Below are 27,280 nucleotides of genomic sequence, written 5' to 3'. Positions count from 1 at the left end.
AAGGGTAGGAAAGGGGGAATACACCGGGGATATTGGTGGTGGGGAATGGGCACTGGTGGATGGATGGGTGTTTGATTGTTGTGTGATTGTTACCTAAACATGAAAGCTTGTAACTATCTCACGGCATTTCAATAAAAATTTAAAAAGGGACTATCTTAAACTAAGAAGTTTCTTCACCTCAAAAAATACAGTGACAAGAATACAAAGACAATCTATAGAATGGGAAAGGATATTCACCCAATACCCATCTGATATGGGGTTAATACCAAGGATATATAAGGCACTGGTTGAACTTTACAAGAAGAAAACATCCAACCCCATCAGAAAATGGGACCATGAAATGAACAGAAACTTTCTCAAAGAAGAAACAGAAATGGCCAAAAGGCACATGAAAAAATGCTCTTCATTACTAATCATCAGGGAAATGCATATCAAAACAATAATGAGATATCACCTCACACCACAGAGACTTGCCCACATCCTAAAGAACAAAAGCAATTGGTGTTGGTATGGATGTGGGGAGAAAGGGACCCTCATTCACTGTTGGTGGGAATGCCGACTGGCTCAACCCTTTTGGAAAACAGTGTAGACGCTTCTCAAATAATTAGAAATTGAACTCCCATTTGACCCAGCAATACCGCTCCTGGGAAAATATCCCAAAGAGACAAAAAAGTATAGTCGAAATGACACGTACACCTGTATGTTCATTGCAGCACAGTTTACAATAGCCAGAATCTGGAAAAAAAAACCTAGTGCCTGAAAACAGATGACTGGTTGAAGAAACTTTAGTACATCTATTCAATGGAATACTATGCAGCTGTTAGAAAAGATGAATTCATGAAATTTGCACATAATTGGATCAACATGGAAAGTATCATGTTAAGTGCAATGAGTCAGAAAGAGAAGAACAGACATAGAAAGATTGCACTCATCTGTGGAATATAAAGTAACAGAAAGGGAGACTAACACCCAAGAATAGTAGAGTTAAGCACCAGAAGGATTTCTCCACAGCTTGGAAGCTGGTCTCACACGCTGGGGGAAAAGGCAGTTCAGATAGATAAGAGACTATCAAGTAAAGGGTGTTTGGAAGGCCCACTCGGGATGGGAGATGCATTCTGAAAACAGACTATAGACCGAACACAATGGCCACTCAATGCCTCTATTTCAAATCACAACACACCCCAAGTAAGAGAGAGTGCTAAAGGAAATGCCCTGCCACAGAATCAGGGTGGAGTGGGGGGGGGGAATGAGCTGGCGTAGGGGGAGGCACACTGGGATCATTGGTGGTAGAGAATGGGCACTGGTGGAAGAATGGGTACTGAGCATTGTATGACTGAAACTCAAGCATGAAAGTTTGTAACGGTACCTCACAGTGATTCACCAATAAAAAATAAAAAAAAAAAATCTCTACTGCAAAAAAAAAAAAAGACAACAAGTAAGACATATTTTCAAGAGAAAATACAGAATAAAGAGCAAGCCTTTCTTGCTTTCTATAAAATAATTTCTCATGGCTTTGTAGGTACTGTTTTGGAATGCACAGTGATGCAAAATAAACAGATCAGGTTATACATTTTACATTATTTTATGGACTATACATTTTGCTATGAATAGAGAGCTGAAATACAAACAAGTTAACATGCACACAATCACTATTATAAGCACAAGAAGAAAATTTAACAAAAAGGAAAAATCTATTTACAGTTTTCAGCTTGTACCTAAAACAAGAGAAGTTCTCCTTATTAGATTGATATATCATTGCAACAAATAATAATTCCATAAAACTTGGAATGTAATAAGCAAAGATACATCATACTCTTTAAAAGTCTGCTGTTTTTTTCACTCTTGTGAGGATAGACAAGAAATATTAATATTTATTTTTGTCTGTGGGACTGGAGCGATAGCACAGCGGGTAGGGTATTTGCCTTGCTCGAGGCTGACCCAGGTTCGATTCCTCTGTCCCTCTTGGAGAACCTGGCAAGCTACTGAGAGTATCGCGCCCACATGGCAGACCCTGGCAAGCTACCATGGCATATTTCATATGCCAAAAACAGTAACAACAAGTCTCTCAACGAAGACATTACTAGTGCCCACTTAAGCAAATCCATGAACAACGGGATGACAGTGCTATAGTGCTATTGTATGTGCTTATTTCCTTTTCTGTAGTAGAAATACTCTAGCACCAAGGACCTGAAAACTGTCAATAAAAAACATTTATAAAGATCACAGAAGCATTCAAGTCCTATAACCCATAGCTTGGGAATATTCCCTGCTGTGACATTTATCTTTCTAGCTGCAGGTCTGATGCTTATGATACAATCAGAATCTTTGCATAAAAAGAAAGTGGAGGCCAGGGATGTAGACCAGTGATAGTCTGCATTCATATGTGAGGCACTGGGTTCAATCTCTGGTACTGTGATTGGAAAATTTTTAAAAGGACAGGGAGTCCAGGAGATAGCGTTAATGATAGAGCACATACATTCAACTCCCAGCACCACATGCGCCCAGAGTACCACTAACTGTAGCTCTGATAGCCCCCAGCACTGCTGGACCTATGCAGCTGCAAATTGCCACACCACCACAGCTGCATAACTGGGCTCTGTAGCGCTGGAAGTGGTTGCTAAAAAGCCCTCATTTCATCCCAGCTCTGCTGGGAGACTGAGGGGAAAAAAGGAAAGAAAGAGGACAAACTGAGGCTGGATGAAAATGGGCTTCATGATGCTTTTTATCAAACATCTAAGGAATAAGTGATGTCAGTTCTTTATAATATTATTTACATCATGAAAGCAGAAGAATTATTTAACTTAACCAACATTACTCTAATAACAAAGAGTGGCGTTGCAGAAAAAGAAAAGAAGAGGCCTATATTTTTCATGAACACGACTGTAAAAGCATCAAAGAAATATTATTCAATAAAATTTTAAATAGTATAAGAACAATGAAATGTTCTTATAGAATATAAATAAGATGACCGACTGGAATTTATTCCCTGCTTACTTTAACCAGATAACTCTGGCTGAATATTTGAAAATAAATTAGTGTATAGTCCATCTCAAAAGCAGAGTAAGCAAGATGTATCATGTGATCATATTGATATGTGTGTTAAAAACAGTTTTTAATCTGACAGTCTCCTATGATTTAAAAAACATTTTCTATTTGATAAAGACTACACATTAAAAACCCTACAACTAAACATATTTAAAGTGAAAAACTTTCAGCTTTTCCACTAAAATCTGATACAAGGAAGTGTCTCTCTGCTCTTTTCCAACATATATTAAAATCTTTACTTAAGTGATAAAATAATATAAAAATAGAATTATAAAATTATCTTTCTTCACAGATGGCATGATTGTTTATGTAAATAATCTAAACAAATAGACATTAAGGAAAAAGTACTAAAATAACTCCTGGAAAAATAAAAATAACAGCAAAGTCACAAACTATTTGCTCAATAACTTTTCTACATAACAACATACTTAAAGTAAGCATACTCATCATATTAACACTCAAAACAAAAAGTTTAGGTGTCCATCTGGTAAAATATGTAAAAGATCTACATTTGGAAAATCACAACTGTCTGATAATTCACAGAATAGCTAAAAAATTCAATTTATATATATATAGTCTATATTCATCTATAGAAAGCTTACTATTATCAAGATTCAAATCTTTTCCTCTTGATTTAGAAATTCAGTTAATTCCAATCATATCTCAGCAAGTTATTTTGTGAATACTGATCAACTGACTCTAAAGCTTATATGGAGAGACAAATACCCAGAACAGTAAATACCACACTACAGGAGAAAAGCAAACTAGGAGTGAGTATTTCAAATAACTACCAGACTAAAAGAAAACAAAACACATAAATACAAACTTTACACCCTTCATATGTATTAAATAAAATAGATCACAGACCTAAATATAAAACACAAAACCATAAAATACCTAAAACATAGAAGTAAATCTACATGAGTATGAATTTTCCAATAACATTTTATTTATTACCAAATTCACAATAGATGAGAGAATTCTTAAGATGAACTTGCTGGGGAAAATAAATCTTGTTCTATGTAAAATACTCTATTCATCTACTTATGAACATTCACGAATACTGGAAATTAAGAATAAACCTATAGACTTCTATGTGGTGAGAGTAATTTTAAAATTTTAACTGAGGTTTTCTGATTTAGAGTGCTAATAATGGTTGTGTATATAATTCCAACATGTATTATGCAGCTCTAAGAAAAACAACTTAAGTTTATACAAAAAATTTGCAGATGGGGGCTGGAGCAATAGCACAGCGGATAGGGCATTTGCCTTGCATGCAGCCGACCTGGGTTCGATTCCCAGCATCCCATATGGTCCCCTGAGCACAGCCAGGGGTAATTCCTGAGTGCAGAGCCAGGAGTAACCCCTGTGCATCACCAGGTGTGACCCAAAAAGCTGCAGATGAATGCTTTAGATTTATTCTTAATTTCCAGAACTTGTGCACAAGTAAAATACCTCTCAGTAAATCAAAGAATAAATTATGGTATATCTAGACAATAGGATATTATATATTACTTATAATAAGTGATTAATTAATACATGAACCAATGTAGAGATATAATATTTTTATTAATATGTGAAATAAGTCAATTATGAAATAATTCATATGTATTAATTAAATAAAATTAATTACTTCATAATGTCAACTATGACACTGGAATTTTTTTTAATCGTGGCACTGAAGAAAGTAGTTGGTGGGGATAAATAGGGGGTAAATAAATACGTAGAGCACATTGGATTTTTATAACTATGAAAATACTCTGCTTGAATTATGGTAACTGTATATATCATTACACATGTTTCCAAAACTATCTGCTGTAAAATATCCATTGTGAGGCAAAATAAGCATTTGGGTGACTATTATCTATCAATGAAGTTTGGAGTTAAAAAAAAGTACTATTTTTGGTAAATGTTTATTAAGTAGGATGCTACGTATATGCATATGTGAGGGCAAGGAACATATGGGATATCTCTGTACCTTCCTTTCAATGTTATTGTAAACAAAACACTGATGATCTAAAAATATAAATAATAATATCTTTAAAAAGAAATTATAAAACAGAAGTTATATTTCAAAAATATTGCCAAATACAAATGGCATTATCCAGCTCTTGGAAAGCAAAAGGAACTGGGGGAGTCCCAAGCTTTGGCAGCAATGTTTAATGATATCCAGCCAACTTTTTCTGATTCAACTATGCTGCATCATTTCCTGAAGTCATGGATAGACCAATGATTGCTTAGAAACTGGATCAAAAGCATAATATCTCTGCTCATCACCCATTACATTTTCACAATGTTTGGGAGAATTAGAATTACTGAATCAATTTAGTAATGAATGTTCTTAATCTCTGAAAAATAGCTTTCAATGTTTTCACCATAAATACATAAACACTTTTACCATCCGTTTTGGGGCAGACTAATTCAAATTCTTGGTAAATATACTAGTCTAATACATGCATATTATACTTTTAAACATCAGACTTACTGATGTCACAGGGCAAGAAATTAGAACCATCGAGTCCCACTCTTTTAATTTTTCTTTAAGAAAGAATTTAACTTGAGGCTGGAGCAATACTACAGGCCTTGCCTTGCACACAGCTGATCCAGGTTCAATCCTCAGCACCCCCCATGGTATCCTGAGCACTGCCAGGAGTGGTCCCTGAGTACTGTCATGAATAGGCCCTGAGACTACAAGGCATTGGCCCCTTCTCCCTATAAAAAAAATAATAAAAAGAGGGAGAGAGGGAGGGAGGGAGGGAGGGAGGGAGGGAGGGAGGGAGGGAGGGAGGGAGGGAGGGAGGGAGGGACAGAGGAAAGAATGAGAGAAAAAGAAGAGAGAAGGAAGGAAGGAAGAAGGAAGGAAGGAAGGAAGGAAGGAAGGAAGGAAGGAAGGAAGGAAGGAAGGAAGGAAGGAAGGAAGGAAGGAAGGAAGGAAGGAAGGAAGGAAGGAAGGAAGGAAGGGGAGGAGGGAGGGAGGAAGGGAGGAAGGAAGGTAGAAAGAAGAAGAAAGAAAGAAAGAAAGAAAGAAAGAAAGAAAGAAAGAAAGAAAGAAAGAAAGAAAGAAAGAAAGAAAGAAAGAAAGAAAGAAAGAAAGAAAGAAAGAAAGCAAGCTTCAGAATAATTTGATACCCTCAAGATTACTCTTTCCAAACATATCTGAGACATCAATGGAGTAAATTAAAATACATTGCCACACAGGTATTTATGTTACATGGGACTCCTTATTTGGGGGACCTCAAAAGCTGTACTCACTGAAGTGAGCCACTCCCTTCCATACTATACCCTGCTGTGTGGATCTGATAGTTTTATGCACAGCCCTGTATAGTGGTATTCTCAGCCCCAACTAAAGGTCACCAGGGCCATCCCATTGGTGCTCAGGGGCCTTCCTGGTGAAGTAATCCCTGGATCTATGCACTCCAGCCCTTTGAATGATCTCCCTACCCCCAGTATTGGATAACTTAGAAGAGAAATAATACTCCAGGGACCCCTATGGGTTTGATCAAGAAATAATCAAATTGGCATTACCTTATCATATTTCCTTTCTCCTTAACTTGCCTGAGTACCAGCTCTACAGCATACTATGACAGGTCTTACCAGAGTAATCCTGTTCATTCATGTTATGAATTGAATGTTTATCAACCTCCTCTACCAGAAATATCTTGTATGTTCAAACCTAATCCTCGATGAAATAGCATTGAAGATGAAGATATTGAGAACTGAAGCCCTTTTAAATAATATGTCATCATTAAAAGTCAAAAAGCTTGGTGTCCTTCCGCAGTGTAAGGATATAAGAAACCAGCCATCCTCAGCCCAGAAAGGAACCTCAGAGGAACCAGATCATGCTAGCACCCAGGTTTAGACTTGAGCCTACAGCAGTGTGAACAATCAATTTATGTTTTCTTTTAGAAATCCAGTGGATAGTAATTTGTAATAGTAGCCAGAATGAATGCAATGCTTATTTTCACAGTCATAGCACTCATAAAACCACTCCTTCTCCTAACTGTGTTAGTATCTCTTTCTCAGAGGACACAATTGATATACACCTTTGATAAAAGAAAATGCTACTTGTTTTCCCTTTGCTTACAAAATAAAAAGATCTAAATGCTTAATAGTTTAGATACATTTTCCCCTTATAAATTTCTAATATACTTCTGGGAATATACCTGGGTGGCACGAAAACCCACACAGCAGAAATACCATCTGCGCTATTCATAACAGCCAGAATCTGGAAACAACCCAAATGCCTGAGAATAGACAACTGGTTCAAGAAATTTTGGTGCTCCTACACAATGGACTACTACGTAACCACCAGGAAAAATGAAGTCATAAGATTTTCTTATAAATGGATGGATATGAAGAGTATCATGCTGAGTAAAATGAGTCAGAAGAGGGACAGATATAGAATGATTGCATTTGTTTGTAGGATACAAAAAAAAGTAGTAAGACTAATATCCAAGGAGAGTAGAAATATAGCCACAGCCAAGAGGATTGGTCCACAGTTGGAAGCCTGCCTCAGGTGCTGGGAAAAAGGCAGTTGGGATAGAGAAAGAACTACTATGATAATGGTAGTTTGAAATGATCATAGTGGATAAGAACGGTGTGCTGAAAGTAGGTAAAGGAACAAACATGATAATTTATCAGTATTTGTACTGCAAACCATAATGCCGAGAAAGAGAGAGAAAGAGAGAGACAGAGAGATGAGACAGAGACAGAGAGACAGAGAGATGAGACAGAGACTGAGAGAGACAGAGAGAGACAGTGAGAGATAGTGAGAGAGAAATAAAAATGTCTGCCCTAGAGGCAGCCTGTGGGTGACAGGGTTTGAAAGTATAACTGGGACACTGATGATGGGAAATGTACACTGGTGGAAAGGTGGGTGTTCAAACATTGAATGACTAAAACTCTCTCTCTCTCTCTATATATATATATGTGTATATATATGCCTCACGCATGAAGGAACCAGCAGAGGAAACCAGGTGTGAGGGACCTGGGGTCGAAATCTCCAAGGTTGCTCAGATCAAGACTGGGCCTCTTCCACCCAGATCCCCCATTTTCCAGTAGCTAGGCAGTCACACCCAGAAACTGCCCCCGATGCTGTGTAATTCCATCATGGCCAACATCCAGAGACTATAAAGCCAAGCTTCTGGAAGAGAGCTATGCAGTCTCTTGCCCCTGAGCCTGGCTGTCTTCACCAGGACCCCTTGGAGGGGATGGGATGCATTTCCCCCTCCCACCCTCGAGCAGAGCCCCGACAGTTGAAGACCTAATACCCTAGATCTCCCTCTCGGAGAACCTGAAAAACTACCAATAGTCCATTGCCTGCTCTGAAAGCCTGACAAGCTCCCCGTGATATACTCATGTTGCAAATACAGTAACAGATATGTGCATACCTGTTGGAGAGCCTGGCAAGCTACCGAGAGTATCCCGCCTACACGGCAGAGCCTGGCAAGCTACCTGTGGCATATTCAATATGCCAAAAACAGTAGTGATAGGTCTCATTCCCCTGACCTCAAAAGAGCCTCCAATCATTGGAAAAGACGAGTAAGGAGAGGCTGCTAAAATCTCAGGGCTGAGTGACGTTACTGGTGCTCACTCGAGTAAATCGATGAACAATGGGATGACAGTGATACACTGATATATATATATATATATGTACATATATATGCAAAATGTTCATCTCTTTCAACATTTCTCTCTCTCCCCCTCTCCCAATATAATCAAAATACTTTTAAAAAGAAATGGTCATTCTCCTACTATGTTCTTTTTATATCCTACATATGAGATAGATAATTCTGTTTCTGTCACTCTCCAATCATAAATAACTTTGTAATTCACCGTGTCTTAACACAAAATATTTTGCAAAAGTCTAAGAAACAGAATCAATGTTAGATTCTATCAGAACAGTAGCTAAAATAGTTTCATTTGAGCATTCTCCATATAATCATGCAAGAATTAACACAAAAGTGTTTACATTACACTCATACATATTTATGTTACAGATGAAGAATTTATGCTATTGATTACTGAATTTAGCCTCTATCTCCTTCTGAATTATGTCTGCTGTAGTTAAAAACTTCACCTTCACCCATCAAAATTTATTTACCAACTACTCTGTAAATTCTTTTAGAAATATCCCTCTTTATTTCATTGTTGACAACAGAACCAGAATAAACTTTCAAAACTAAAAATCAAAGACTTATGTTCAATGGAAAATGATAAAGCTGAAATACTTCTATGTTGAAATCAGCACATATTATGTTTGGTAAAAATATAAATATTAACTATAGCTGGAAACATTCAACTCAACAAATGGCAATATATGTCCATGAGACATAAAATAGCTCAAATATTCTGACCTAGAAGAGTTTTAATATCTATACCTCACGATAATTCATTCTTAAGGTGCACATTATTTAAATGGTTTTGCCAAGCTTCCTTGAATCTATAATGAAAAAATATACATCTTACAAAGTGGATCATGAGATCTTTGCAGGCTGAGATAACTGTAAATTTTTTTCCACATGTTTAATACCTGATGCACAGTAAACATACACACACATTCCATATAGCCCATGTGAGCAACAGCCAAAGAAAAACTAGTCAAGTGGCATAATTAGCACATTTCTACTATTCACAAGTCCTGTATACATTGCCTTTGAAAAGAGAAATTCAAAGTTTTTAAAGTGAAATTCAAAGATTTTAAAATTAAGCACCTTCGTATCAGTCTCAAGTCTGTTCCCAATTTTGTAATTGTGATTTTCGTCAAGTAATGGCATCTCTTCTGACATTTTATTTTCCCCTTGAGCCCCAGAGAAAACTATCTTCCCATCACTACCTCAATATCATCAAGGATCTCAAATGATATGAAGGTTATGACAGACTTCCTTTTTCTCTGCGGAAGAATCTATAATTATGCTCCTAATTAATGTATTTTAAAAGATTTCTTTCCTGTTTCCAAATCTAAATTCAATTTTCAGCTATGACCTATTTATGTGTAAATGTTCTTTTTCTCACTTTCAACTGCATGAGCATTTTACTCTTTGAATTTTAAAAAGCAAGGAGAAACTTTAAATTTTTACCTCAATTAGTAATTAATGTAAGAATAAAACATGGAAATTGATCTCAATAACTCTATGAAGTCATGAATCAAAGAAATGATACTATAGGTATATGTGTGCATATATTGAAATTTTTCTATTTGGAACTTTATGGCCAGAACTTCCTAAAACACAAGATAAATAATATAAAGGAGTGTGTTATCCCTAAATGTCATATCAAAAACCTACAAAAACTTATAAGAATCATAAAGCTTCAACCTGTTTCTTAAAATTAAACAATCAAAACCTTGTTTACAAAAGATATTGAGTTGCCTCTGCTGATTAAAATTTTTATAAAATTTCTTACCTAATGGTTTCTAAACTCTCTAACACCAGACTCTTGCTGTTGGCTTGATTTGCTATCAGTTACATTTTCATAAAGAACTCTAGTTAGTATATGTCATTATTCTGTTTTACAAATGATGGCACACGTATTAGCAAATGCAATATAGTCATACAATGAATGATTACCAGATGCAAGACACTGCATGTGTGATATTAATTGATACATCTGATCGTCATCATAAGAAAATAAGGTTGGGTTTCATGCCCACTTTATAGATGTGGGAGCTAAAACTTACAAACAATTATAAGTGTTACTTGCCAAGCATTACAGAGCTAGTAAGTAACTGAGTATATTCCTAAATCTGATATTTAAGATTGCCTAACATATAAGCACATATTTTCCCCAAGATGAAAAATAGTGCCAGGCCATCTGTGAAATAGGTGATATTCTACAAAGATCTGCAATTTGTTTTAATCAGGATTGAAATGATTGTTGGCTTTACCATGTAGCTCACATTGCACAGAAATAACACATGCAAATATTATTGATACCAGCAGTGAAGTACTTAACCATAACATTTCATAATCCAAATCCCAAGAAAAGTCTTTCCCTAAAGCAGTAACAGGGCAAATAGAATTCAAAATTTAGGCCACAAACCTGTTTCAGGTTCAATGGAAAAATAAGGCTGCCCTTCCAAGATACTGTAAACCAACTTCGCACTATTTCCATAAACTGGGTCGTCAGCGTCAGTAGCTGTTACATTAGTGACAGACGTACCTAGAAAAGAGAGGAGTGGGAAGAGATAATAAGTAACATGTTATCTTTGCCAAGAGCCAACGTTGCCAAGCAGATAATACAGAAATCCATGTGCTCAAATATAAAAGGAAAGAAACTTTTAAAAAATAGTTCCAAAGCAAAACTCTTCTTATGACTTCCTCAGCCTACAAGTCTTTTAAAAGAAAAAGCATTGCTAGACTAGGTACTATAGAATGAGAGCCCTTTGGAATTTGCACTATTTTAAAATTGATTTCTAATTTTTATTTATAAAATGCCAATCACAAATGTATGTGTACTTAAAGAACATGCAAAGAAAAATCTATCAAAGTATTATGAAATATAAGGTCCATAACAGGATCTAATATGTAACATTTTATGTGCAAAAACACAACTGAATGTACCTGGAGAAACTGGCTACTGAAAAAAAAACTATAGAAATATCAAGAAAGTTCCTATTCTAGCTTTCATAAATTTCACAGAAAACTAGACTGGAGCCATTGAGCAATCAGCATGCTTAAGAAATCCATCGTAAAGATAACAGAAGCAAAGATTTCTCTCAGATAATTTTTAATTCGCTTACTCATTCAGCAATTGAGCACTGAAAGATTACATGATATGAAATAGGGTGAAAATAAACATTCAAGTAGCTAAGACTCTGATGGTAGGAAGGAAGACAGGTAATTACACATACACATTCAGCTGAACACACCCAAATTTCAATCCCTCACTTAGCCCACACGCACAAGGTGGTCAGGACAGCTGAGACACTGCATTTCAGTGAAATTACAAGACAGGTAAAATTTAACCAGGGGAATGGCAGAGAAGGAATTCTACACAGTAAATCAGGCTATATAGAAATAATTAATCTGAAAGACTTTCTAGAATTGGAAAAGTCTTTTGTGGTAAGGAGAATCACTTTCTATGATATTGATGTCTTCATCATCCAGGTGGAACTGCAGATATAAAAAAAATATATACATATATATCTTCTATCGATCTATATATTTATATATATAAAATAAATGAACAAAAGAGCAAATCATCTGATGATTTAGTGAGAAATTGTTAGCAGATGCCACAAATGTTTTCTAAAAGGTGAACTCTGAGATAAAGATCTCTTGAAGAATTGTTGTTAGGGAGTTTCCTTTATCAGTCCTTGCTGGAAAGTGAAAAGATTGGACAAAAGAAGCTTTGAGGGTGTGATGAACCAATAAACTCCCTCCACTGGGGGCTGTCAAGGGAGGGGCATGGTCATCAAGAGGAGGGAACCAGGCCTTCAGACCCCTGTGCTGACTAGGCATTGGGTGTGGACATGCCATGAGGATGGGCTCTAGATCTTAGACCAGTTCACTTGCAGCTGAGCAATCATCAGCACTGAGCTGTCAATATTCCCAGTTGCTGGTCTGCAGGTCTAGGGTGAATTTGTGCAGCTTCTGTGAATCAGTGAAATAAAGTGAATTGTTTTTGTTTGTTTGTTTGTTTAAAGAAATTTGCCCAGCAAAATCTTGTTGAAGCAGTTTTGAATTACAGTCATTATGAAGAAGAATGTAATGATAATATTAATTGAACAATGATCATTCTAAAATTGGAATTTCATTTCAGAATAATGACTTAGAGATTCTACACAATAGGGAGAGAGGGAGGGAAGGAGGGAGGAAGGTAGGGAGAAAGGAAGGAAGGAAGGAAGGAAAGAAAAGGAGGGAAGGAAGGAAGGAAGGAAGGAAGGAAGGAAGGAAGGAAGGAAGGAAGGAAGGAAGGAAGGAAGGAAGGAAGGAAGGAAGGAAGGAAGGACCAAAGAAGGAGTACGCAGAGGCACAGAATATCAATTATGTAATAAATTCCACCGTAAATTCCAGACACGGAAAATAATATTAAAAAATAATGATATCTCACTGTTACAAGGAACTCATTATCTAGCTGATGAAAATGAGAACATGAAATAATATTTCTGCTTCTTTAAATATCACGTGAAATGAAGAAGAGCTGTGAAACCCATGTAAGGGAAAAGAGGATGATGAGAACAAAATTGGGGAAGAAGTGAAAATTGGGGGGATATGTTAGCAGAAAAATCAGACATGAAAGCTAAGCTTGGAATAAATACAGGGGACATTTGCGGGGTTGGGGGGTGAGCTGGATTCGAGTAAGGATTGTGCACTGGATCTCTCCATGATAGTGCTTCCAGATTTCACTGGAGGCAGAATAAGAGATTAGGAAATCAGACCAGTTCTGTGCTAACATTAACACCAAGGACCAGCAACAAAAGTAGTTATAAACAAAGACATTCTCATCGTAATCCTTGCTCTAGGTTTACTTAAGAGATTAAACTGAGGGGAAGCTGAATGAGGAGCACACAGGAACTATTTTAGCAACTCTTCTCTATATCTAAAATTAGTTCAAAGTAATTTTAAAAATGAATAGCAAGAAATAAGTTTGAAGAGTTCTTCAAGAACAGACAGTTCAGAGAAAGAGTGTGCTCTTTTGTGCAAAGACTATGCAGCCTTTTGTTTGGCTTACTTTTATTGGCTTTTGTGTTTACTTCGATTTTTTAATGAAGGAGGAAGGCTTTGCCTCACTTGTGAAGTAACACATTATCAGAAAAATAAAGTCAAAGAACTGTACACAGTATGATGTTAAGTTAATGAGCATTCAGTTCCAGTCACTTCTGCAGCACTGGAAAAAGTGAACAAATAGTCAGAAGTGACTGTCATCTAAAATTACCTTCCAATAGATGAGTCAGATTAAGAAATGCCTTCACAAAGAAAAAAAATGTATCCAAATACTTTTGTGCACAGTGGCACACTGTGTTTATGTGTGGGGTGGGTACTTTTGAGCAGAGGAGTTTGAGACTGATTATTCTGCAGTTGGAATAGTTCCATCTTATTATGAAACACTTTGGACTATCTCGAGGACTCTCAAATTTTACCCATCTTAGCTGCAGATTTTGAATCTATAAAATATATTATTAGATGTTTTTAATCTATAGATTTTGAATTTATATGCATTCAATTATATGTCATATATACTATATATAAATAATATCCATTTGTATATATCAGGCACAGAAATGATCTCTTTCTAGTCTGCTTTCCTATTGCAATATAGTTTTGAAAACTAGTTTAGCTCCCTGTGATCTATTTCAGATCCATGGAAAGTTAATATGGAGAGAAGTTAGAGTATTTCTTAAAATCTCAGGGAATTCCAATGTCAAGTCGTAGTGTAGAAGGACAGAGTGGAAAACGGACTTTTGACAAGTATAAGCTCTTCTTTGTCAATACATTACTTTCCATTGTGATAACATTGCAGATTTCTTACTCATATTTGTTTACAAAGCGAAGCAGTTTCTGAACTATTCATATTGCATAAGGAATGATTATTAAATGAAAGTAGGGATATTCTTCTGGGAGATTACTCTAACAAGATCAATGATGAGGATAACTATTTTTGTTGATTACTACAACTTGTTATTTTATTATGTCTCATCATACTGCCAAATATTGAAGCAGTAGTAAGTGTAGTACGGAGCTGAATTTCCATCGTTTGCGTGCCTTATGATTCAAAATTTTGTATGAAAAGAAAAAAAATATTTTAATTAATTTTAGGTGAGGGTTGCCCAATTGGTGCTCAGAAGGACCAGGAGCTTCTCCAGGTAAGCCTCAGTCACAAAGCAAGGACATGAGGAAATGGTGTGGCTCTTGGCCCTGCAGTTCTGAGATGGCACAAGTCACCCTATGGTGCTCAGGTGCATCTAGGGCCACACGCTTGGGTGGCCAGGGGATTCCCAGGCTGCAATACATAATGCTCCTGTTTCGGACAATATATGGTCCCAGGGGTCAAACAGGGTTGAGTAACATGGAAGCTAAGTGCTTTAACACCTGTATTGTGTCTCTGGCAAAATGGTCTTTTTTTATCAGTGAACTTCCAGGTTTTGTGTGAGGAAGAAATAGAATAATAATAGTAGAAAAGTAGCTGAGACGATAAAGTCAATTGTCTTGAAAGAGAACACTTATATCCCAGTCTCATCTTCTACTAATTATTTCCTTGATCAACTAACTGAATTTTCTAAGCTTCAGTTTCTAAAGTTGTTAAATAAGAACAACAACAAGAGGTGGACATAGTAACTGCTTAGGTTTGTTGAAATAATCAAATGTCTAAATAATCAAGTTCAACTGATGCAAAGAGCCGAGTTATTCACACAGTATTTCTAAGTTTACTGTCACTTCAATGGTACATAGTTCCTGTTTGCATGAGAGATTAACCACTGTACAAGTTTGCCATTTTAAGCAATGGTGGCATTATTTGTAATTGAGTGCAGATTTGCCTGATGATTTTGACAGTATGATATTTACTTGAGTTTGGCGTGGGAACACAGAAAGGCATCCTAAATATATCAATATGGTCATGTATTAAGTTTGTGATTTACAAAAGAAAATACGCCATGCCCATCATCTCAGTCTCCCTTCTACTCCATCTCATAGGAATTTTTCCTATGGTAGGAAGTGGCTGCAGGCCCAAACATAAAAATGTGTATTAATGTAGCAAGCAGAAAATGAGACACCAAGCACACCATTAGTACCAGTTTCTCACTGCTATTTGAAGGCATGGCATTCACATTAACGCCACATCTCCAAACCAAGCAAATCTCACGCAGTTGCCCAGATGAACTATAGTGCTATAGTCCACAAGTGCTAAGACTAGCTTTAATGCACATCCTTATCCAGGATAATTCCGTCTGATGTCTAGCTTCCTGGGAAATCCGCATCCTTCAACTTGAGACATCTGGAAATGAAAAGGCAGTGCTACTTTCCGTCAAGGATGATATTTCTCCTAATAGTGATTCAAGACTGCCGCTGCACCTGTACAGCGGAATAGATGTGTGTGGAGGTTTCGTGGAAGCATTTGTCAAGTGATTACCCAGAGGCAGGGGGGAATGGATGCTTTGAGGTTAATCTTGCAGCAGAAATGATTTCAAGTCAAACTGTGGTGTGGGCTTCTCCATGAAAATGCATGCAGAATGCAGGCCACGGAGGCAAACTGAAAAGTGTAAACCTTGCAGGATAATGTTTCTTCAAAGCAGCAAGTGTTGGTGTGTGATAAATAGGACCCTGAGTAATACCCGGAAAATATAACAACAGGATTCTCTGTTTGTGTTTTCATTTGGAACTGTTTTCGTCCCTTTGTTGAGGATACAAGAGACTCATTTAGCTGGTGACTATAAATTTGACACGGTGCCATTTCTCCAAGAAAGCCCCTATTATAATCCAACTGGATGCTGATCCTAATTACAATAATATAGCGGTTGTAGTTCCAGCTGTTGTCAACAAAAATGATCCCTGTCGCCACAGTTCATCCTGCCAGTATCGAGTCAAGCATGAACACGTCAATTCCAAGGTGAATTTTGCTTTTAATAAACCCATTTTTCTACCTTGGGTTTCTTGGGAAAGTGAGATTTGCCATCAGACTGCTGGGACGTTAATTAGTAAAGGGCTCCTGACATCATGTGCCTCTTGCCACACCTTAAAGTTTCTGCCCTCAGCAGAAGCCCCCGGGTCCCTCTGCTCATCCTTCATATTATCAACAAACATTATGGACCAAATTAACCATCAAAAAATGTACACGGTCAGGTTAGAGGTTCCAGTTTGCTGACAAACTAAGATGAAAGGCCTTCGGGAAATAAGATGTTGGGGTTTAGGTTCCGCAACTCTGTTAGCAAGCCTATACTTTTTTTATGAGCAAGTCAGCACACCGATTCTGCACATTATTCAGAAAGAAAAATGCTGGTGTTGACACCCCGAGCAGGAAAACAAAGGTTTGGTGCAGCGTGAAAATGTGCACACTGGAAAAGCTAAAGACTCTGAGGATGAGAGGAACACAAAGCCCACTTGCGAAAAAAAGTCATTTGCAATACATTTTCAGAGAATAAGCATCCAATTGCAAGTGGGAAAATAAAGCCACAGAACCTTTCCAAAGATGAAATTCAGCTGGGCCTGCATCCAAGACTCCGACCATCCTCTTCAACTTCTGATTTAACCTTCTATCTGCCCTGATCCAAGTTTCGCATGGTCAAACCGTGGACAGTACGTACAAGTGTGGCCTTAATAACTAAGAAAATATTACTTAAACATCCGCACATTCCAAATACCATGGCCTTCTCAGGCCACAACAATGATGCAACATGTTTCATTATTTTAATGAAATGAAACCTTCAACCTATCTTCTGAATCCTCCTTACTTATCCCCCAACCTCCCGCCCCTATACAACATAAGAACTAAGGGGGCACAGGTGTTGCCATGACAACCTTTCTTTGCTTATGTAGAATAAGCACCAGAATAATTTTGTAAGACCTGCATAACTTGTTGACGGTTAAATTATCACTTACTGGAGTCCAAAGCAGGTGGCCCTGATGCTTTAAATGTGTTGTGCTAAATTCATTCCTGTTTAGTTTTGTAGAACCATGCACAGTAGTTCCCCCATAACTGATTGGCATGTATCTACAGAATTTTCTGATTGTGATTCCTACCCCAACACCCAGCACAACATAACACGGACTTAGTTCACATGCAGAAAATCTGAGAAGTAAATGAGGGTAGTCCATCTATGTTATTTCTTTAAATTTAACTGATACCACCATCTTCCACACTCCTTTCTCCTGAAGTGTCTCAAATTAATTCTCCATAGAGAGCCTAAATTTCATCATGATTTTTAGTGATGCTAATTAGTTATGATATGGAAACACATATTAAATATCCCAACCTCCAAGAAGTGCCTTATGGGGTCTTTGCAGGATAAGAGAATTAAATACGAGTCAATAAAAATGAGATGTTTCCTCCTTCTCCTTCTCCCCTCCTCCTTCCTTCTTTTCATCCACCTTCCTTCTTCTCTTTCTCCTTCATTTTCTGTGGGAAGAAGGATTGTAGCTATACCCAGTGGTACTCATGAGCTGCTCCTGACTCTGTGATCAGGAGTGACCCCTGGGAATTGATGCTTGATATGTAGATGCTTGAAGACCAAACTGGAGTTTGGCACATGTAAACCAAGAGTCTCAGCTCTGACTTATCTCCTGTACTACCTTCTCAGCACTATTCCTTATTTTTTAAACCCTACGTATGGAGAATTTCTACCCTAAGAAGTTTTAGGGCAAATAAGGCACAGTCTTATTTAACTATTTAACTACAAGCAGAAGACAAGATTCTGCTTGCAGGAACTTCTGCTCTGAAAGACTTATAAGAAATGAAAAGTCTTGCATAAAACAGGTAAACTGAATATCTCATTCATTTACTCAACATTGGAAATAAAGCACTCATGCAAGGTCACAAGCACCAGGGTGTTAGTTAACAAGGAATGTTAATGAGGTTCTATGATACAACCATACCCTCCTCTTCTCTGGTGATGAGTCTTGCAGTTCACAAAGAGGAGCAGTGGCAGGACGCACTTGCCATTTCAACTGAGCAACCTCTCTTTTCAGTCACACTGTGCCCCCAAATCCTAAATGATGATTTCCCTTCTATCTTCTTTTGCAAAGGACTAACCGTGACTCTCTGGGTGTTCCACTCATGTGCCAACTCTCATCCTGTAGTGAAAAGTCGCTGCCAAATTGTACATGCTCCAAATTGAATTTATTATGGGAACCCGGACAGATTCTTAACTGCAGTCAGGCGGATGGACAGCCACAGAATATAGCCTGTCATTTCTTTGGCTTTATGATTTGGGACATAAACTGGGGAACATAAAATTCAGTCGCCATATTTTATTCTAGAATATTGAAAGGCATCAACAGTTTTTGTAACTTTATGAAACATCCATACGCACTTAACATTGTGCTTTTTAAAAATGAGTCTGAAACTTTCTGGAACAATTAAACACTTGAGAAAATGCATTTGAGCACACAGATGTCTTCTCTTCACCCATGCATCATTCCAGCAAACATCTGTATTGTGCATTGGGTGAGAGAAATGAAAACGGGTGTATGAAAATGTGTAACTGTAAAAATCTCAGCCATGTTTACTATGCACAGGAGAAAAATACCTTCTGCCTTGCTCGCAAACAACACCAGGAAAAGTGGTCTACCCACTGCTTTTGCAAAAAGATAATGAGGACGATTGGAGGCTGGTTGTGAAAACTAATAAGCTATCTGGTTTACAGTTCCATGTGCATAAATAAAGCCTTTCTGAATAGGAATGATTCATAATAGAACAGAAAAATGTGGGGAAAGTATTATTTTCTTTTTTAGATGACCTATTCTAAGTAATCAAGTCTTTGCTAATATGTAAACTTTGGACTAAAATTCTATACATTTTTAAGAAGCCAATGGGCAGGATTTATGAGATTGAGTGGCAGTGAGTTCCCTGCTGATAATTCAAAAACGTTGCTACCAGTGACAATGCAGGTACTTTCCACAATGTGTCAGGATTACAGTTGGGGTGAGTTTCATTCTTTCTATTTTATTGTATGAATTTATTGATTCATTCATTCACTCACACGAAGGCTATTTGCATGTGGGGCCTGAAAAGAGCCAAAAAGTACAGCAGAATGTCTGCACTTGAAGTTTATTCTAGTCAGATTCTCCCATGATTTTGCTTTCTTATAAGAAACTGTGCAAATCTCTGCTAAATTTATTTCTAGAAGGCAGAAGCCCAAGGCAGGGAAAAAAAAAACTTCTATACCACAATTATAATGTCAAGAAAATGTGTTTCATTATCTTACAAAAGTGAAAACATGGTGCTTGTATGTGACAGCTACAATTTCCACAGTCAGCACAATTTCTTTAAGCAGTTCCAAGCCTCAGTATCCCCAATCTGGAAAATGGGAATAATACCACTTGCTTTGGATTTTTATTCTGAGGTTCTAGAAAAGGAAGAGGGAAGAAGTAGTTCCTGTGAGAGAAGACCTCGTCCACAGGTGCACGTCTGGGAAAGCTCAGGCAGGTGGTTTGATTTATGTGGCTGGATACATGGGAATATGAGAGCATGATGCATAAAAACAAAGATAAAGTCATTGCAGTGGATATTTGTTTTTGAAATTAGTTTCTACTGAGCTTAGTACTCTGGTTAAAATCCAGGGCTTAAAAATAAACTGGCCACCAGCCTACAGAGCAGAGTTTGCCAATCTGAGTGTGTTTGGGGGATAGGACAAGATCTTGAGACACTGGTGAAGGGACACTGGCACTTGGATGGTGGATGGATGTTGGGACATTATAAGTCTGAAACTCTACAATTAAAGTATTGCAAATTCAATGCCTAAATAAGAATTGAGGGGAAAACAATGGTGACTGTCCTCATTAATTTCCTTCTCCCCCTTACCTAACCAGCTTTGTGGAAAAAAAAAAAAACCTGCCTGCCCCCTCTCCCTGAAAAAAAAAAACTGTAAAATATTTAAAGTGGTGTATGTTTATATTGTGAAATGATTACCACAATTACATGAACACTTCCCAATCATTCACAGGGTTATTTTTCTTCTTTTCCTCCTTCAATGTAAAAGACAAAATGAAAAACTCTCCTATCAAGTCTGTAGCCTGGGAAGCTGACAATTCACTGAACCATTGGAATCTTTTCTTTTTAAAATTTTATTTTATTGAATCACTGTGAGATACAGTTACAAGCTTTCATGTTTGAGTTACAACCCTGCAATGTTCAAACACCCACCCCTCCACCAGTGCACATTCCCCACCACCAATCTACCCAGTATACTTCCCCTTTCTCATCCTCCCCCTGCCTCCATGGCAGACAATTTCCCACATATTTCCTCTCTACCGTTGGGCATTTTGGTTTGCAATTCAGATACTGAGAGGCATGATGGCCTCTCAGCAAGGGGAAGTCTTAAGCAAAACAGCTATAATGGGGCAACCAATAGAGATCTAAAGTACGGAGAAGGGATTTTTGGGGGTTTTGGCTTTTAAGTAAGCATTTTTTAACTGACCCCAAAGTTTTGTTAGTTCAAGGTGCTTGCTATATCTCAAGTCTTCTTTTAGGGACCTGAGAAACCACAGTTTCCCTTGCTTTTAGGAAGGAGATGGCAGAGAAACAAAAATTAACTGCCAAACAATGTGCAAAAGTGCTAGAAGGAAAAGTGAAGTGGTAGAACACACAGGAAGGGTTTCCGAACTTCAAAAGCAAGGTTTCTGGGAGGAGTTAGTGCTATTGAGATTAGGCCAGGGTGCTCGGTTTGAGGAAAAAGTGTATGTCTGAACTCAAAGTTCCCGGGTGGGGTTGCAAAGTAGGAAGAATCCATGAAAAATATTGATCAGGCTGTAGCTTTACACGGAGAGTTGGAAGAGTTGTTCTGAACAGCTCTCTTCACACCTACCACCAGAGTTTACTACAAACACCTGGAACTTATTAGTCTTCCTTCTTTTCACTCATTTTTCCTATTCTTCTTTTATAACCCCCACACTCTAATAAAGCGGCACATTTCTAATGATTACCCAACCTACCCATCTAACTCATTCTGACCCTTCTTGGAAATTTAGCTAGATAATTCACTCCTCCAAACTGCAAAATCACTGTATTTGATGATCTTTGATGACGCCATTTTTCTTTTATTGCAGTGCATCAGATTTTTCCCTCTTAGACTGCAAACAATATTTTGGGCCAAGAGATAGCTCAGCAGGATGACCACTTGTTTTGCACGTAAGGATACTTGGTTTCAATCCCTTAGCACTGCAAGGTTCTCTGAGCACAGATAGGAGGGACCCCAGAGCAATGAGCGGGGTATGGTTCCCTAGCACCTCTAGGTTTGATGTGAAAACCAAAAAGGAAAAGAAAATACTCTTTCTCACTTTTCTCTCAAATCTCTCTGGGACTTATCCATCGTCATGATGTGTAATGTGGCTGCATCTCTCTGGTCATCACCTAAGCATAGCTTTACACTGTCCTAGTTATATAAGGCCTAGACAGTTGCTGGTCTAAAATACTTATTCATATAATCTTTACAACAAGCCTCTGAGCATCAGTTATGATTACCTTTATTCAAGTAAGAAAGGAAAAGGTCTGATTTCAAAAAACCAGACGTGGGATTTCCCTAACCAGCCCTCCACACCACAAAACAAACATGATTCTGTTCCTGAATTTTACATGTTCAAGTGCAAGTACATAGCCCATTGTTCTTATTTTTCTTCCCAGCATCTCAGAGAGTACCTTGCATATATATATATTCACACATATTATAAATATATGTTAATAATGAATATGTGAAGAAGCATATACTTAGTTCTCTTCAGAAAAGCTTATCTAAGAAGTAGTTCAGCAGGCTGACTCATGGATATTTTGAATTGTGCAGTTTCTATAGATTTTGTCTTATTTTCATATTTTTAATATATTAAAAAAGACTGTAAAAAATTCACTCCTCTGGGCAGAGTTGTCATGATCTTGATTCTGTTTTCCTACAGCTAGGCCCACTTTTGACTGTAAACAGAATTAGTATAATATATTCATCCTAGAAAAAGCATAGAATAAACAATTATAATCGAAAAACTTTACTGACAGACAACTTAAGTTGGGAAGTATGTCTCCCAACACAGGCTGAGGAAGGGCTAAGAGAAACTAGGCAGGGGCCGGAGAGATAGTGCAGTGGGTAGGGTGCTTGCCTGGCATTCCATATTGTCCCGGAAGGACCATCAGCAGTGACTCCTGAGCACCGACAGGAACCTTGAGCATAACCAGGCATGGCCCAAAATCAAATTTGAGAGAGAGATAGAGAGAGACATCAGAATTTGGGGGTCTGGTTTTGGGCTTAGAAGAGATTCAACAGTTTCTACATACTCTAGTAATCTTTCAGAGAACTCATGTATATTTGTGAGGAAGAATGGATAGCAAGTGCAGTGAAGAAACATACATTGTGTATATGGAAAGTGGTGGAGAAACATCATCAGGGGAGGTGGTCTTTAAATGTGTGATAATAAAGATCGAAAAAGCTGGAGACCAGGCTGGTCTGCACGGCACGGGCTCCACTGATTGCTCCTCCCTGGCCATGGACCAAGAGTCCTTACCAGTCTTCAAGTTCTACATTGGCTCAATCAGAGCTAATAGAATGAAATGGGGATGATTCTCCCAGAGAGAGGTGCTCATGTCCTTCAAAAGACAGCCTCATGTCAGTCTGTTTTATCTTAAATTAACTCCAGAGAGTCCTAAATTGAGGGACGTTGCAGGGAGGGGGAAAGAGAAGGGGTGAAATTGCAAAAACATTGACAATAACAAACTCTTAATTGAGCTGATAAGTACTCTTACCGAAATGACAGAATGAAGACTTTATTGGAGGGGGAAGGAAACTAGAAGGAAGGCAGAATGCGTCTTTATCAGCAGTAAAGCTCTTCCAAAGAGCAGTAAGTTCTAGGAGGAAGGTCAGGAGGGCAAGTGCCCGGGTTGGCACTGGGTTAGCAGGATGCAAGGCAAGTGCCCAACCCCTGCAAATGTCTGTGTTGTCATTGTAGCCTCCAACGGGACAGGGAGGAAATTAGGCCATGTGGCAATCTTACTCTATCAGCCTTATATACTTATATGTAAAAAACAAAAGAGACTTAGCTTTCTCTCTGTGTCCCTCACTCAGAAGGGGAAGAAAAAGTAAGAAGTGTACTTTCTGCAAACTGGAAAGCAGGCTTTTATGACACTTTAATCTCAGATTTCTAAACCTCCTCCAGAATTTTGAGAACTAAATACCTATTCCACAGTAATTAGTCATATCAGCTAGAACTGGCAGGGAATGTAACCATCTCCTATTGTCAGGATCCAGGTCATCAGTTAAGAAGCTAGCATTCCCTTTGAGTTCCGTCTAAACTTTAGTCAATACATTTACTCTCTATTCAGAGAAAAGTAGGAAGCTAATGAACTATCCTTATAATTGTATATTTCAAAAAAAAGCATGTATAAAAAAAGCATTCATTTTAGTCTGGAGAGAGATAAAGATACCTTGATCCTAACTTTAAATCTTACTTGGAAAACCACAGCGATAACAATTACATTCAGCTATGCATATGTAGCTTCTTTTATCTTCCCTTACTCATTTTTAATATTCAAATATATCTATTATATTGTTGCCTCCATTTTTCAGATGGGAGAAGAGGTTCAAAGAACCTCAATTAATAAACTAATGCATATCGCCTGTAAGTGGAGGATAACTATCCTAATTTAGGTCTTCTTGCTATAAATCCAGAGAGTTTAATTATGAAGTTCTGGCAGCCTTTGTAGATGAGTCAAGGTTATGCAAAGGCCAAAGACCTACCCATACAATAAACAGATTCACCAGAAATCAGTGCTTATAAACACCAACAACATAAGGGCTATTATTAAAAGATTAACTTTGGCAACGAGATATAACCCTAAAGAAAATTAATCATTGAGCTTGAAATTAAATTAGTCATTGAGCTTGATTCCTAGCCCTACCTTTTTTTTTTTTTTTACCTTGGTGTTATTCACCTCATTCCTGAATCCAGAAATTCCTAGATGCTACTAAGGAATTAGTTTCCTTTCCACTGGGTTATCATAAAATATATGCAAGAGAAAAGGGAATTTTATAGTTGTGTTTGAGGTGAAATGTAGTCAGATTAAATAGACAGATCAGAGCTTTGGGTCAAAGATTCTTGAAATAGGGCACTGATACTAATGGTATGCCACAAAGTTAGAATGGGAATGAAATGGGAACTCTGCTTTAATTACAGTTTTTTCCCCTCCCCCTAATTACAATTTTGTCATGATAATAATAATAATAATAATAATAATAATAATAATACCTAAAAGACCAAGCTTTGGTTTGACAAAAATTTAAAAAACTAAGCATCTGTCAACATCTTGAGGTTTTTAGAATTTGAGAGGATTGGTAGGAGAAGTAAAGAGATAGGATAGATTGATTGCACTTTTAGTCCTGCAGATGTACTGATGAATTTGACAAGGACAGTATCTTTAAGTAGTTTAATGAAATATTAGCAGGGAGGTGGAATTAATATTTCATCTCTTGATCCTGCTCTTCTCTTGGTTTTTATCCTGCTTTCTTTCTACTCTTTTCTCTAGTTCCTTTGCATTTTACAGATGTTTGTTTCTGTATGATACCTAACTGTGCTTATTTCTAAAGATATTGAAAGTGGCCAGGATTGGCTCCAGAGAGATAGTACAGTGGGTAAGATGCTTGCTTTACATGTGGCCAACCTGGGTTTGATCATTGGCACAGCATAAGGTCCCACAAGTGCTTCCGGGAGTAATCCCGGAGCATAGAGTCTAGAGTAAGCCTTGAGCACAGCTGGATGTGGCCCAGATGTGTCCACAACCCCAGGTCCTTCTTAGCCTTTGGGGAGAAAGTGCAAAGAAATAACTTGTATGCTCCGATTTAGGTACGTTCAAGGAGTGCTTATGTGTACAGGGACTTATACTGCTGAGCACTGGGAAGAGGTAAAGAGCAGGCTAGAGGTGTGTAAACAAACCTGTCCTGATGAAGGGATGAGGCAAGGAAGCCCAACTTCAAGGGTATTCTATGATTGACCAATGGTTGACTTTGTCTTAAGAAATGAACACTATACATGATTATCTGTATGTCAGTGTATGATATTTTTTTCTTCCAACCCCAAATTTTATAATCACACTAAAAATAAGACTTCTTCCAAATTGGGGTTTGGTTCAGAAAACAAATAAAAATATAAGGCATCACTTATATGACATGTTTAAAAAGATCAATATTAGACAATATTAGACTCACATAAACCCTAATCACGATGTCATGCTGGGAAATAACTTTTCTAGGTGCTAATAAAAAGGAAAAGCAAAAAAAGAGCATACTGGAGGGGCACACATGGAGAATCTGGGAAAATACAACAATCACAACTCTGTTTCAAAAATATAATTGAAAATTTAAAATTACACTCAATACAATTTTATTCTTCAATTCTTTCTTCTTACCAGTTTTTAGAATCCTAGGTGAAATGGGCAAAGAGTGTATATATTTTCCCACAGCTGTGACTTTCCACCTATATTTTACAAAATCTGTGATTTTTTTTCTTCTTAACATTTATTCAGCCTTTGTGTTTACCCTTTGGGCTAATTTGCAGTTGACCCTAGTAATATAGCCCTTTTAGCCAACATTTTGTGACAGACGAACATTGATTTAGCAGTCTTGCAGAATGCCTTGAAAATCAATGTATCTAGAAGAAGGAGCTGGTGGGACTTCATAATATCACATCTCGTTTTTATCACAAAATTCCAATTTACCAAGCTCCTGTCTCATTATTTATACCAGACAGGGCATGCTGATGAGATACACAACCGGTTCTGTCCCTTTTGGCAATCCATTTATAACTGAAGCACAATTAATATCTTTACAGCTGTTCTCCAGGCAGAAAGAAAAATGTGGCAGCAAGTATTTTGTACATGTTTGAGTATAAATGTGTGAAATGAGGAGCACGGGGATATGTCTGAAAACAGTGGAATCTGGGATTTTCTTGTTTTTAAATTCTCCAGAGAAATATTTTCAAAACAGTATTTTACACTGAAAAGTAAAGCTACCTTTAGAGCCGCTCTCCAGATCCCCCCAGAAAATAATTAGAAATCAAGATCATTATTGAATCCAAACTTCACCCATAACTCTCCATCAAGGGGAAAGCAAAAGAGGGAAGACCCACAGGATTCTAGAAAGTCCTATGACATTTTTTTACTTCTATTTTTCAAAAGTAAATCTCCTGATTTTCTTAGAAATACTCCTTTTTCTTCTAAGTAGATACTGATGATTACAATCAAATTTAGAGAAATTGTTATTCATCTGGCTCCATTATATCATATATATATAAAAAATTCACAAAACCTCTAAAAATTAAAGTCCCTTTTAGATTTCTAAGAAGATAGGAACAATAGATAACCAATAAATGCTTGTTTTAAATTCATTCATCCACTCAATTGCAGATGTGTTTCCCATACGCATATTAGTAGCATAATTATATTAGCATGCACTCCATTAATTAGTACAGGCAGGAAAACAACAGCTAGCTAGCTAGCTAGACAGATAAACTCAAAATATTTGACTTAGTAATCCTGTTTCTTGGAAGTTATCCTAAAGAAAGAAACCAAAATGTAAGCAACTATTTTCAAACATTCTAATAGGACTAAT

General features: G+C 37.4%; 1 protein-coding gene across 6 annotated transcripts in view; it reads right to left on the bottom strand.

The window, feature by feature from the left end:
* The window catches only part of CDH8 (cadherin 8), a 429,237-nt gene that overhangs the window by 212,943 nt on the left and 189,014 nt on the right, over window positions 1-27,280 (bottom strand). For all 6 annotated transcript variants that reach the window (XM_055145049.1, XM_055145050.1, XM_055145052.1 and 3 more), the window contains one exon: window positions 11,086-11,205. In XM_055145049.1, coding sequence (XP_055001024.1) covers window positions 11,086-11,205 — 120 coding nt within the window. The remainder of the gene's footprint in view (window positions 1-11,085; window positions 11,206-27,280) is intronic.

This window comes from Sorex araneus, chromosome 8 (assembly GCF_027595985.1).
Source record: "Sorex araneus isolate mSorAra2 chromosome 8, mSorAra2.pri, whole genome shotgun sequence".
In the NCBI taxonomy this organism is placed as follows: domain Eukaryota; kingdom Metazoa; phylum Chordata; class Mammalia; order Eulipotyphla; family Soricidae; genus Sorex; species Sorex araneus.
This window is presented reverse-complemented; position numbering and strand designations above follow the sequence as displayed.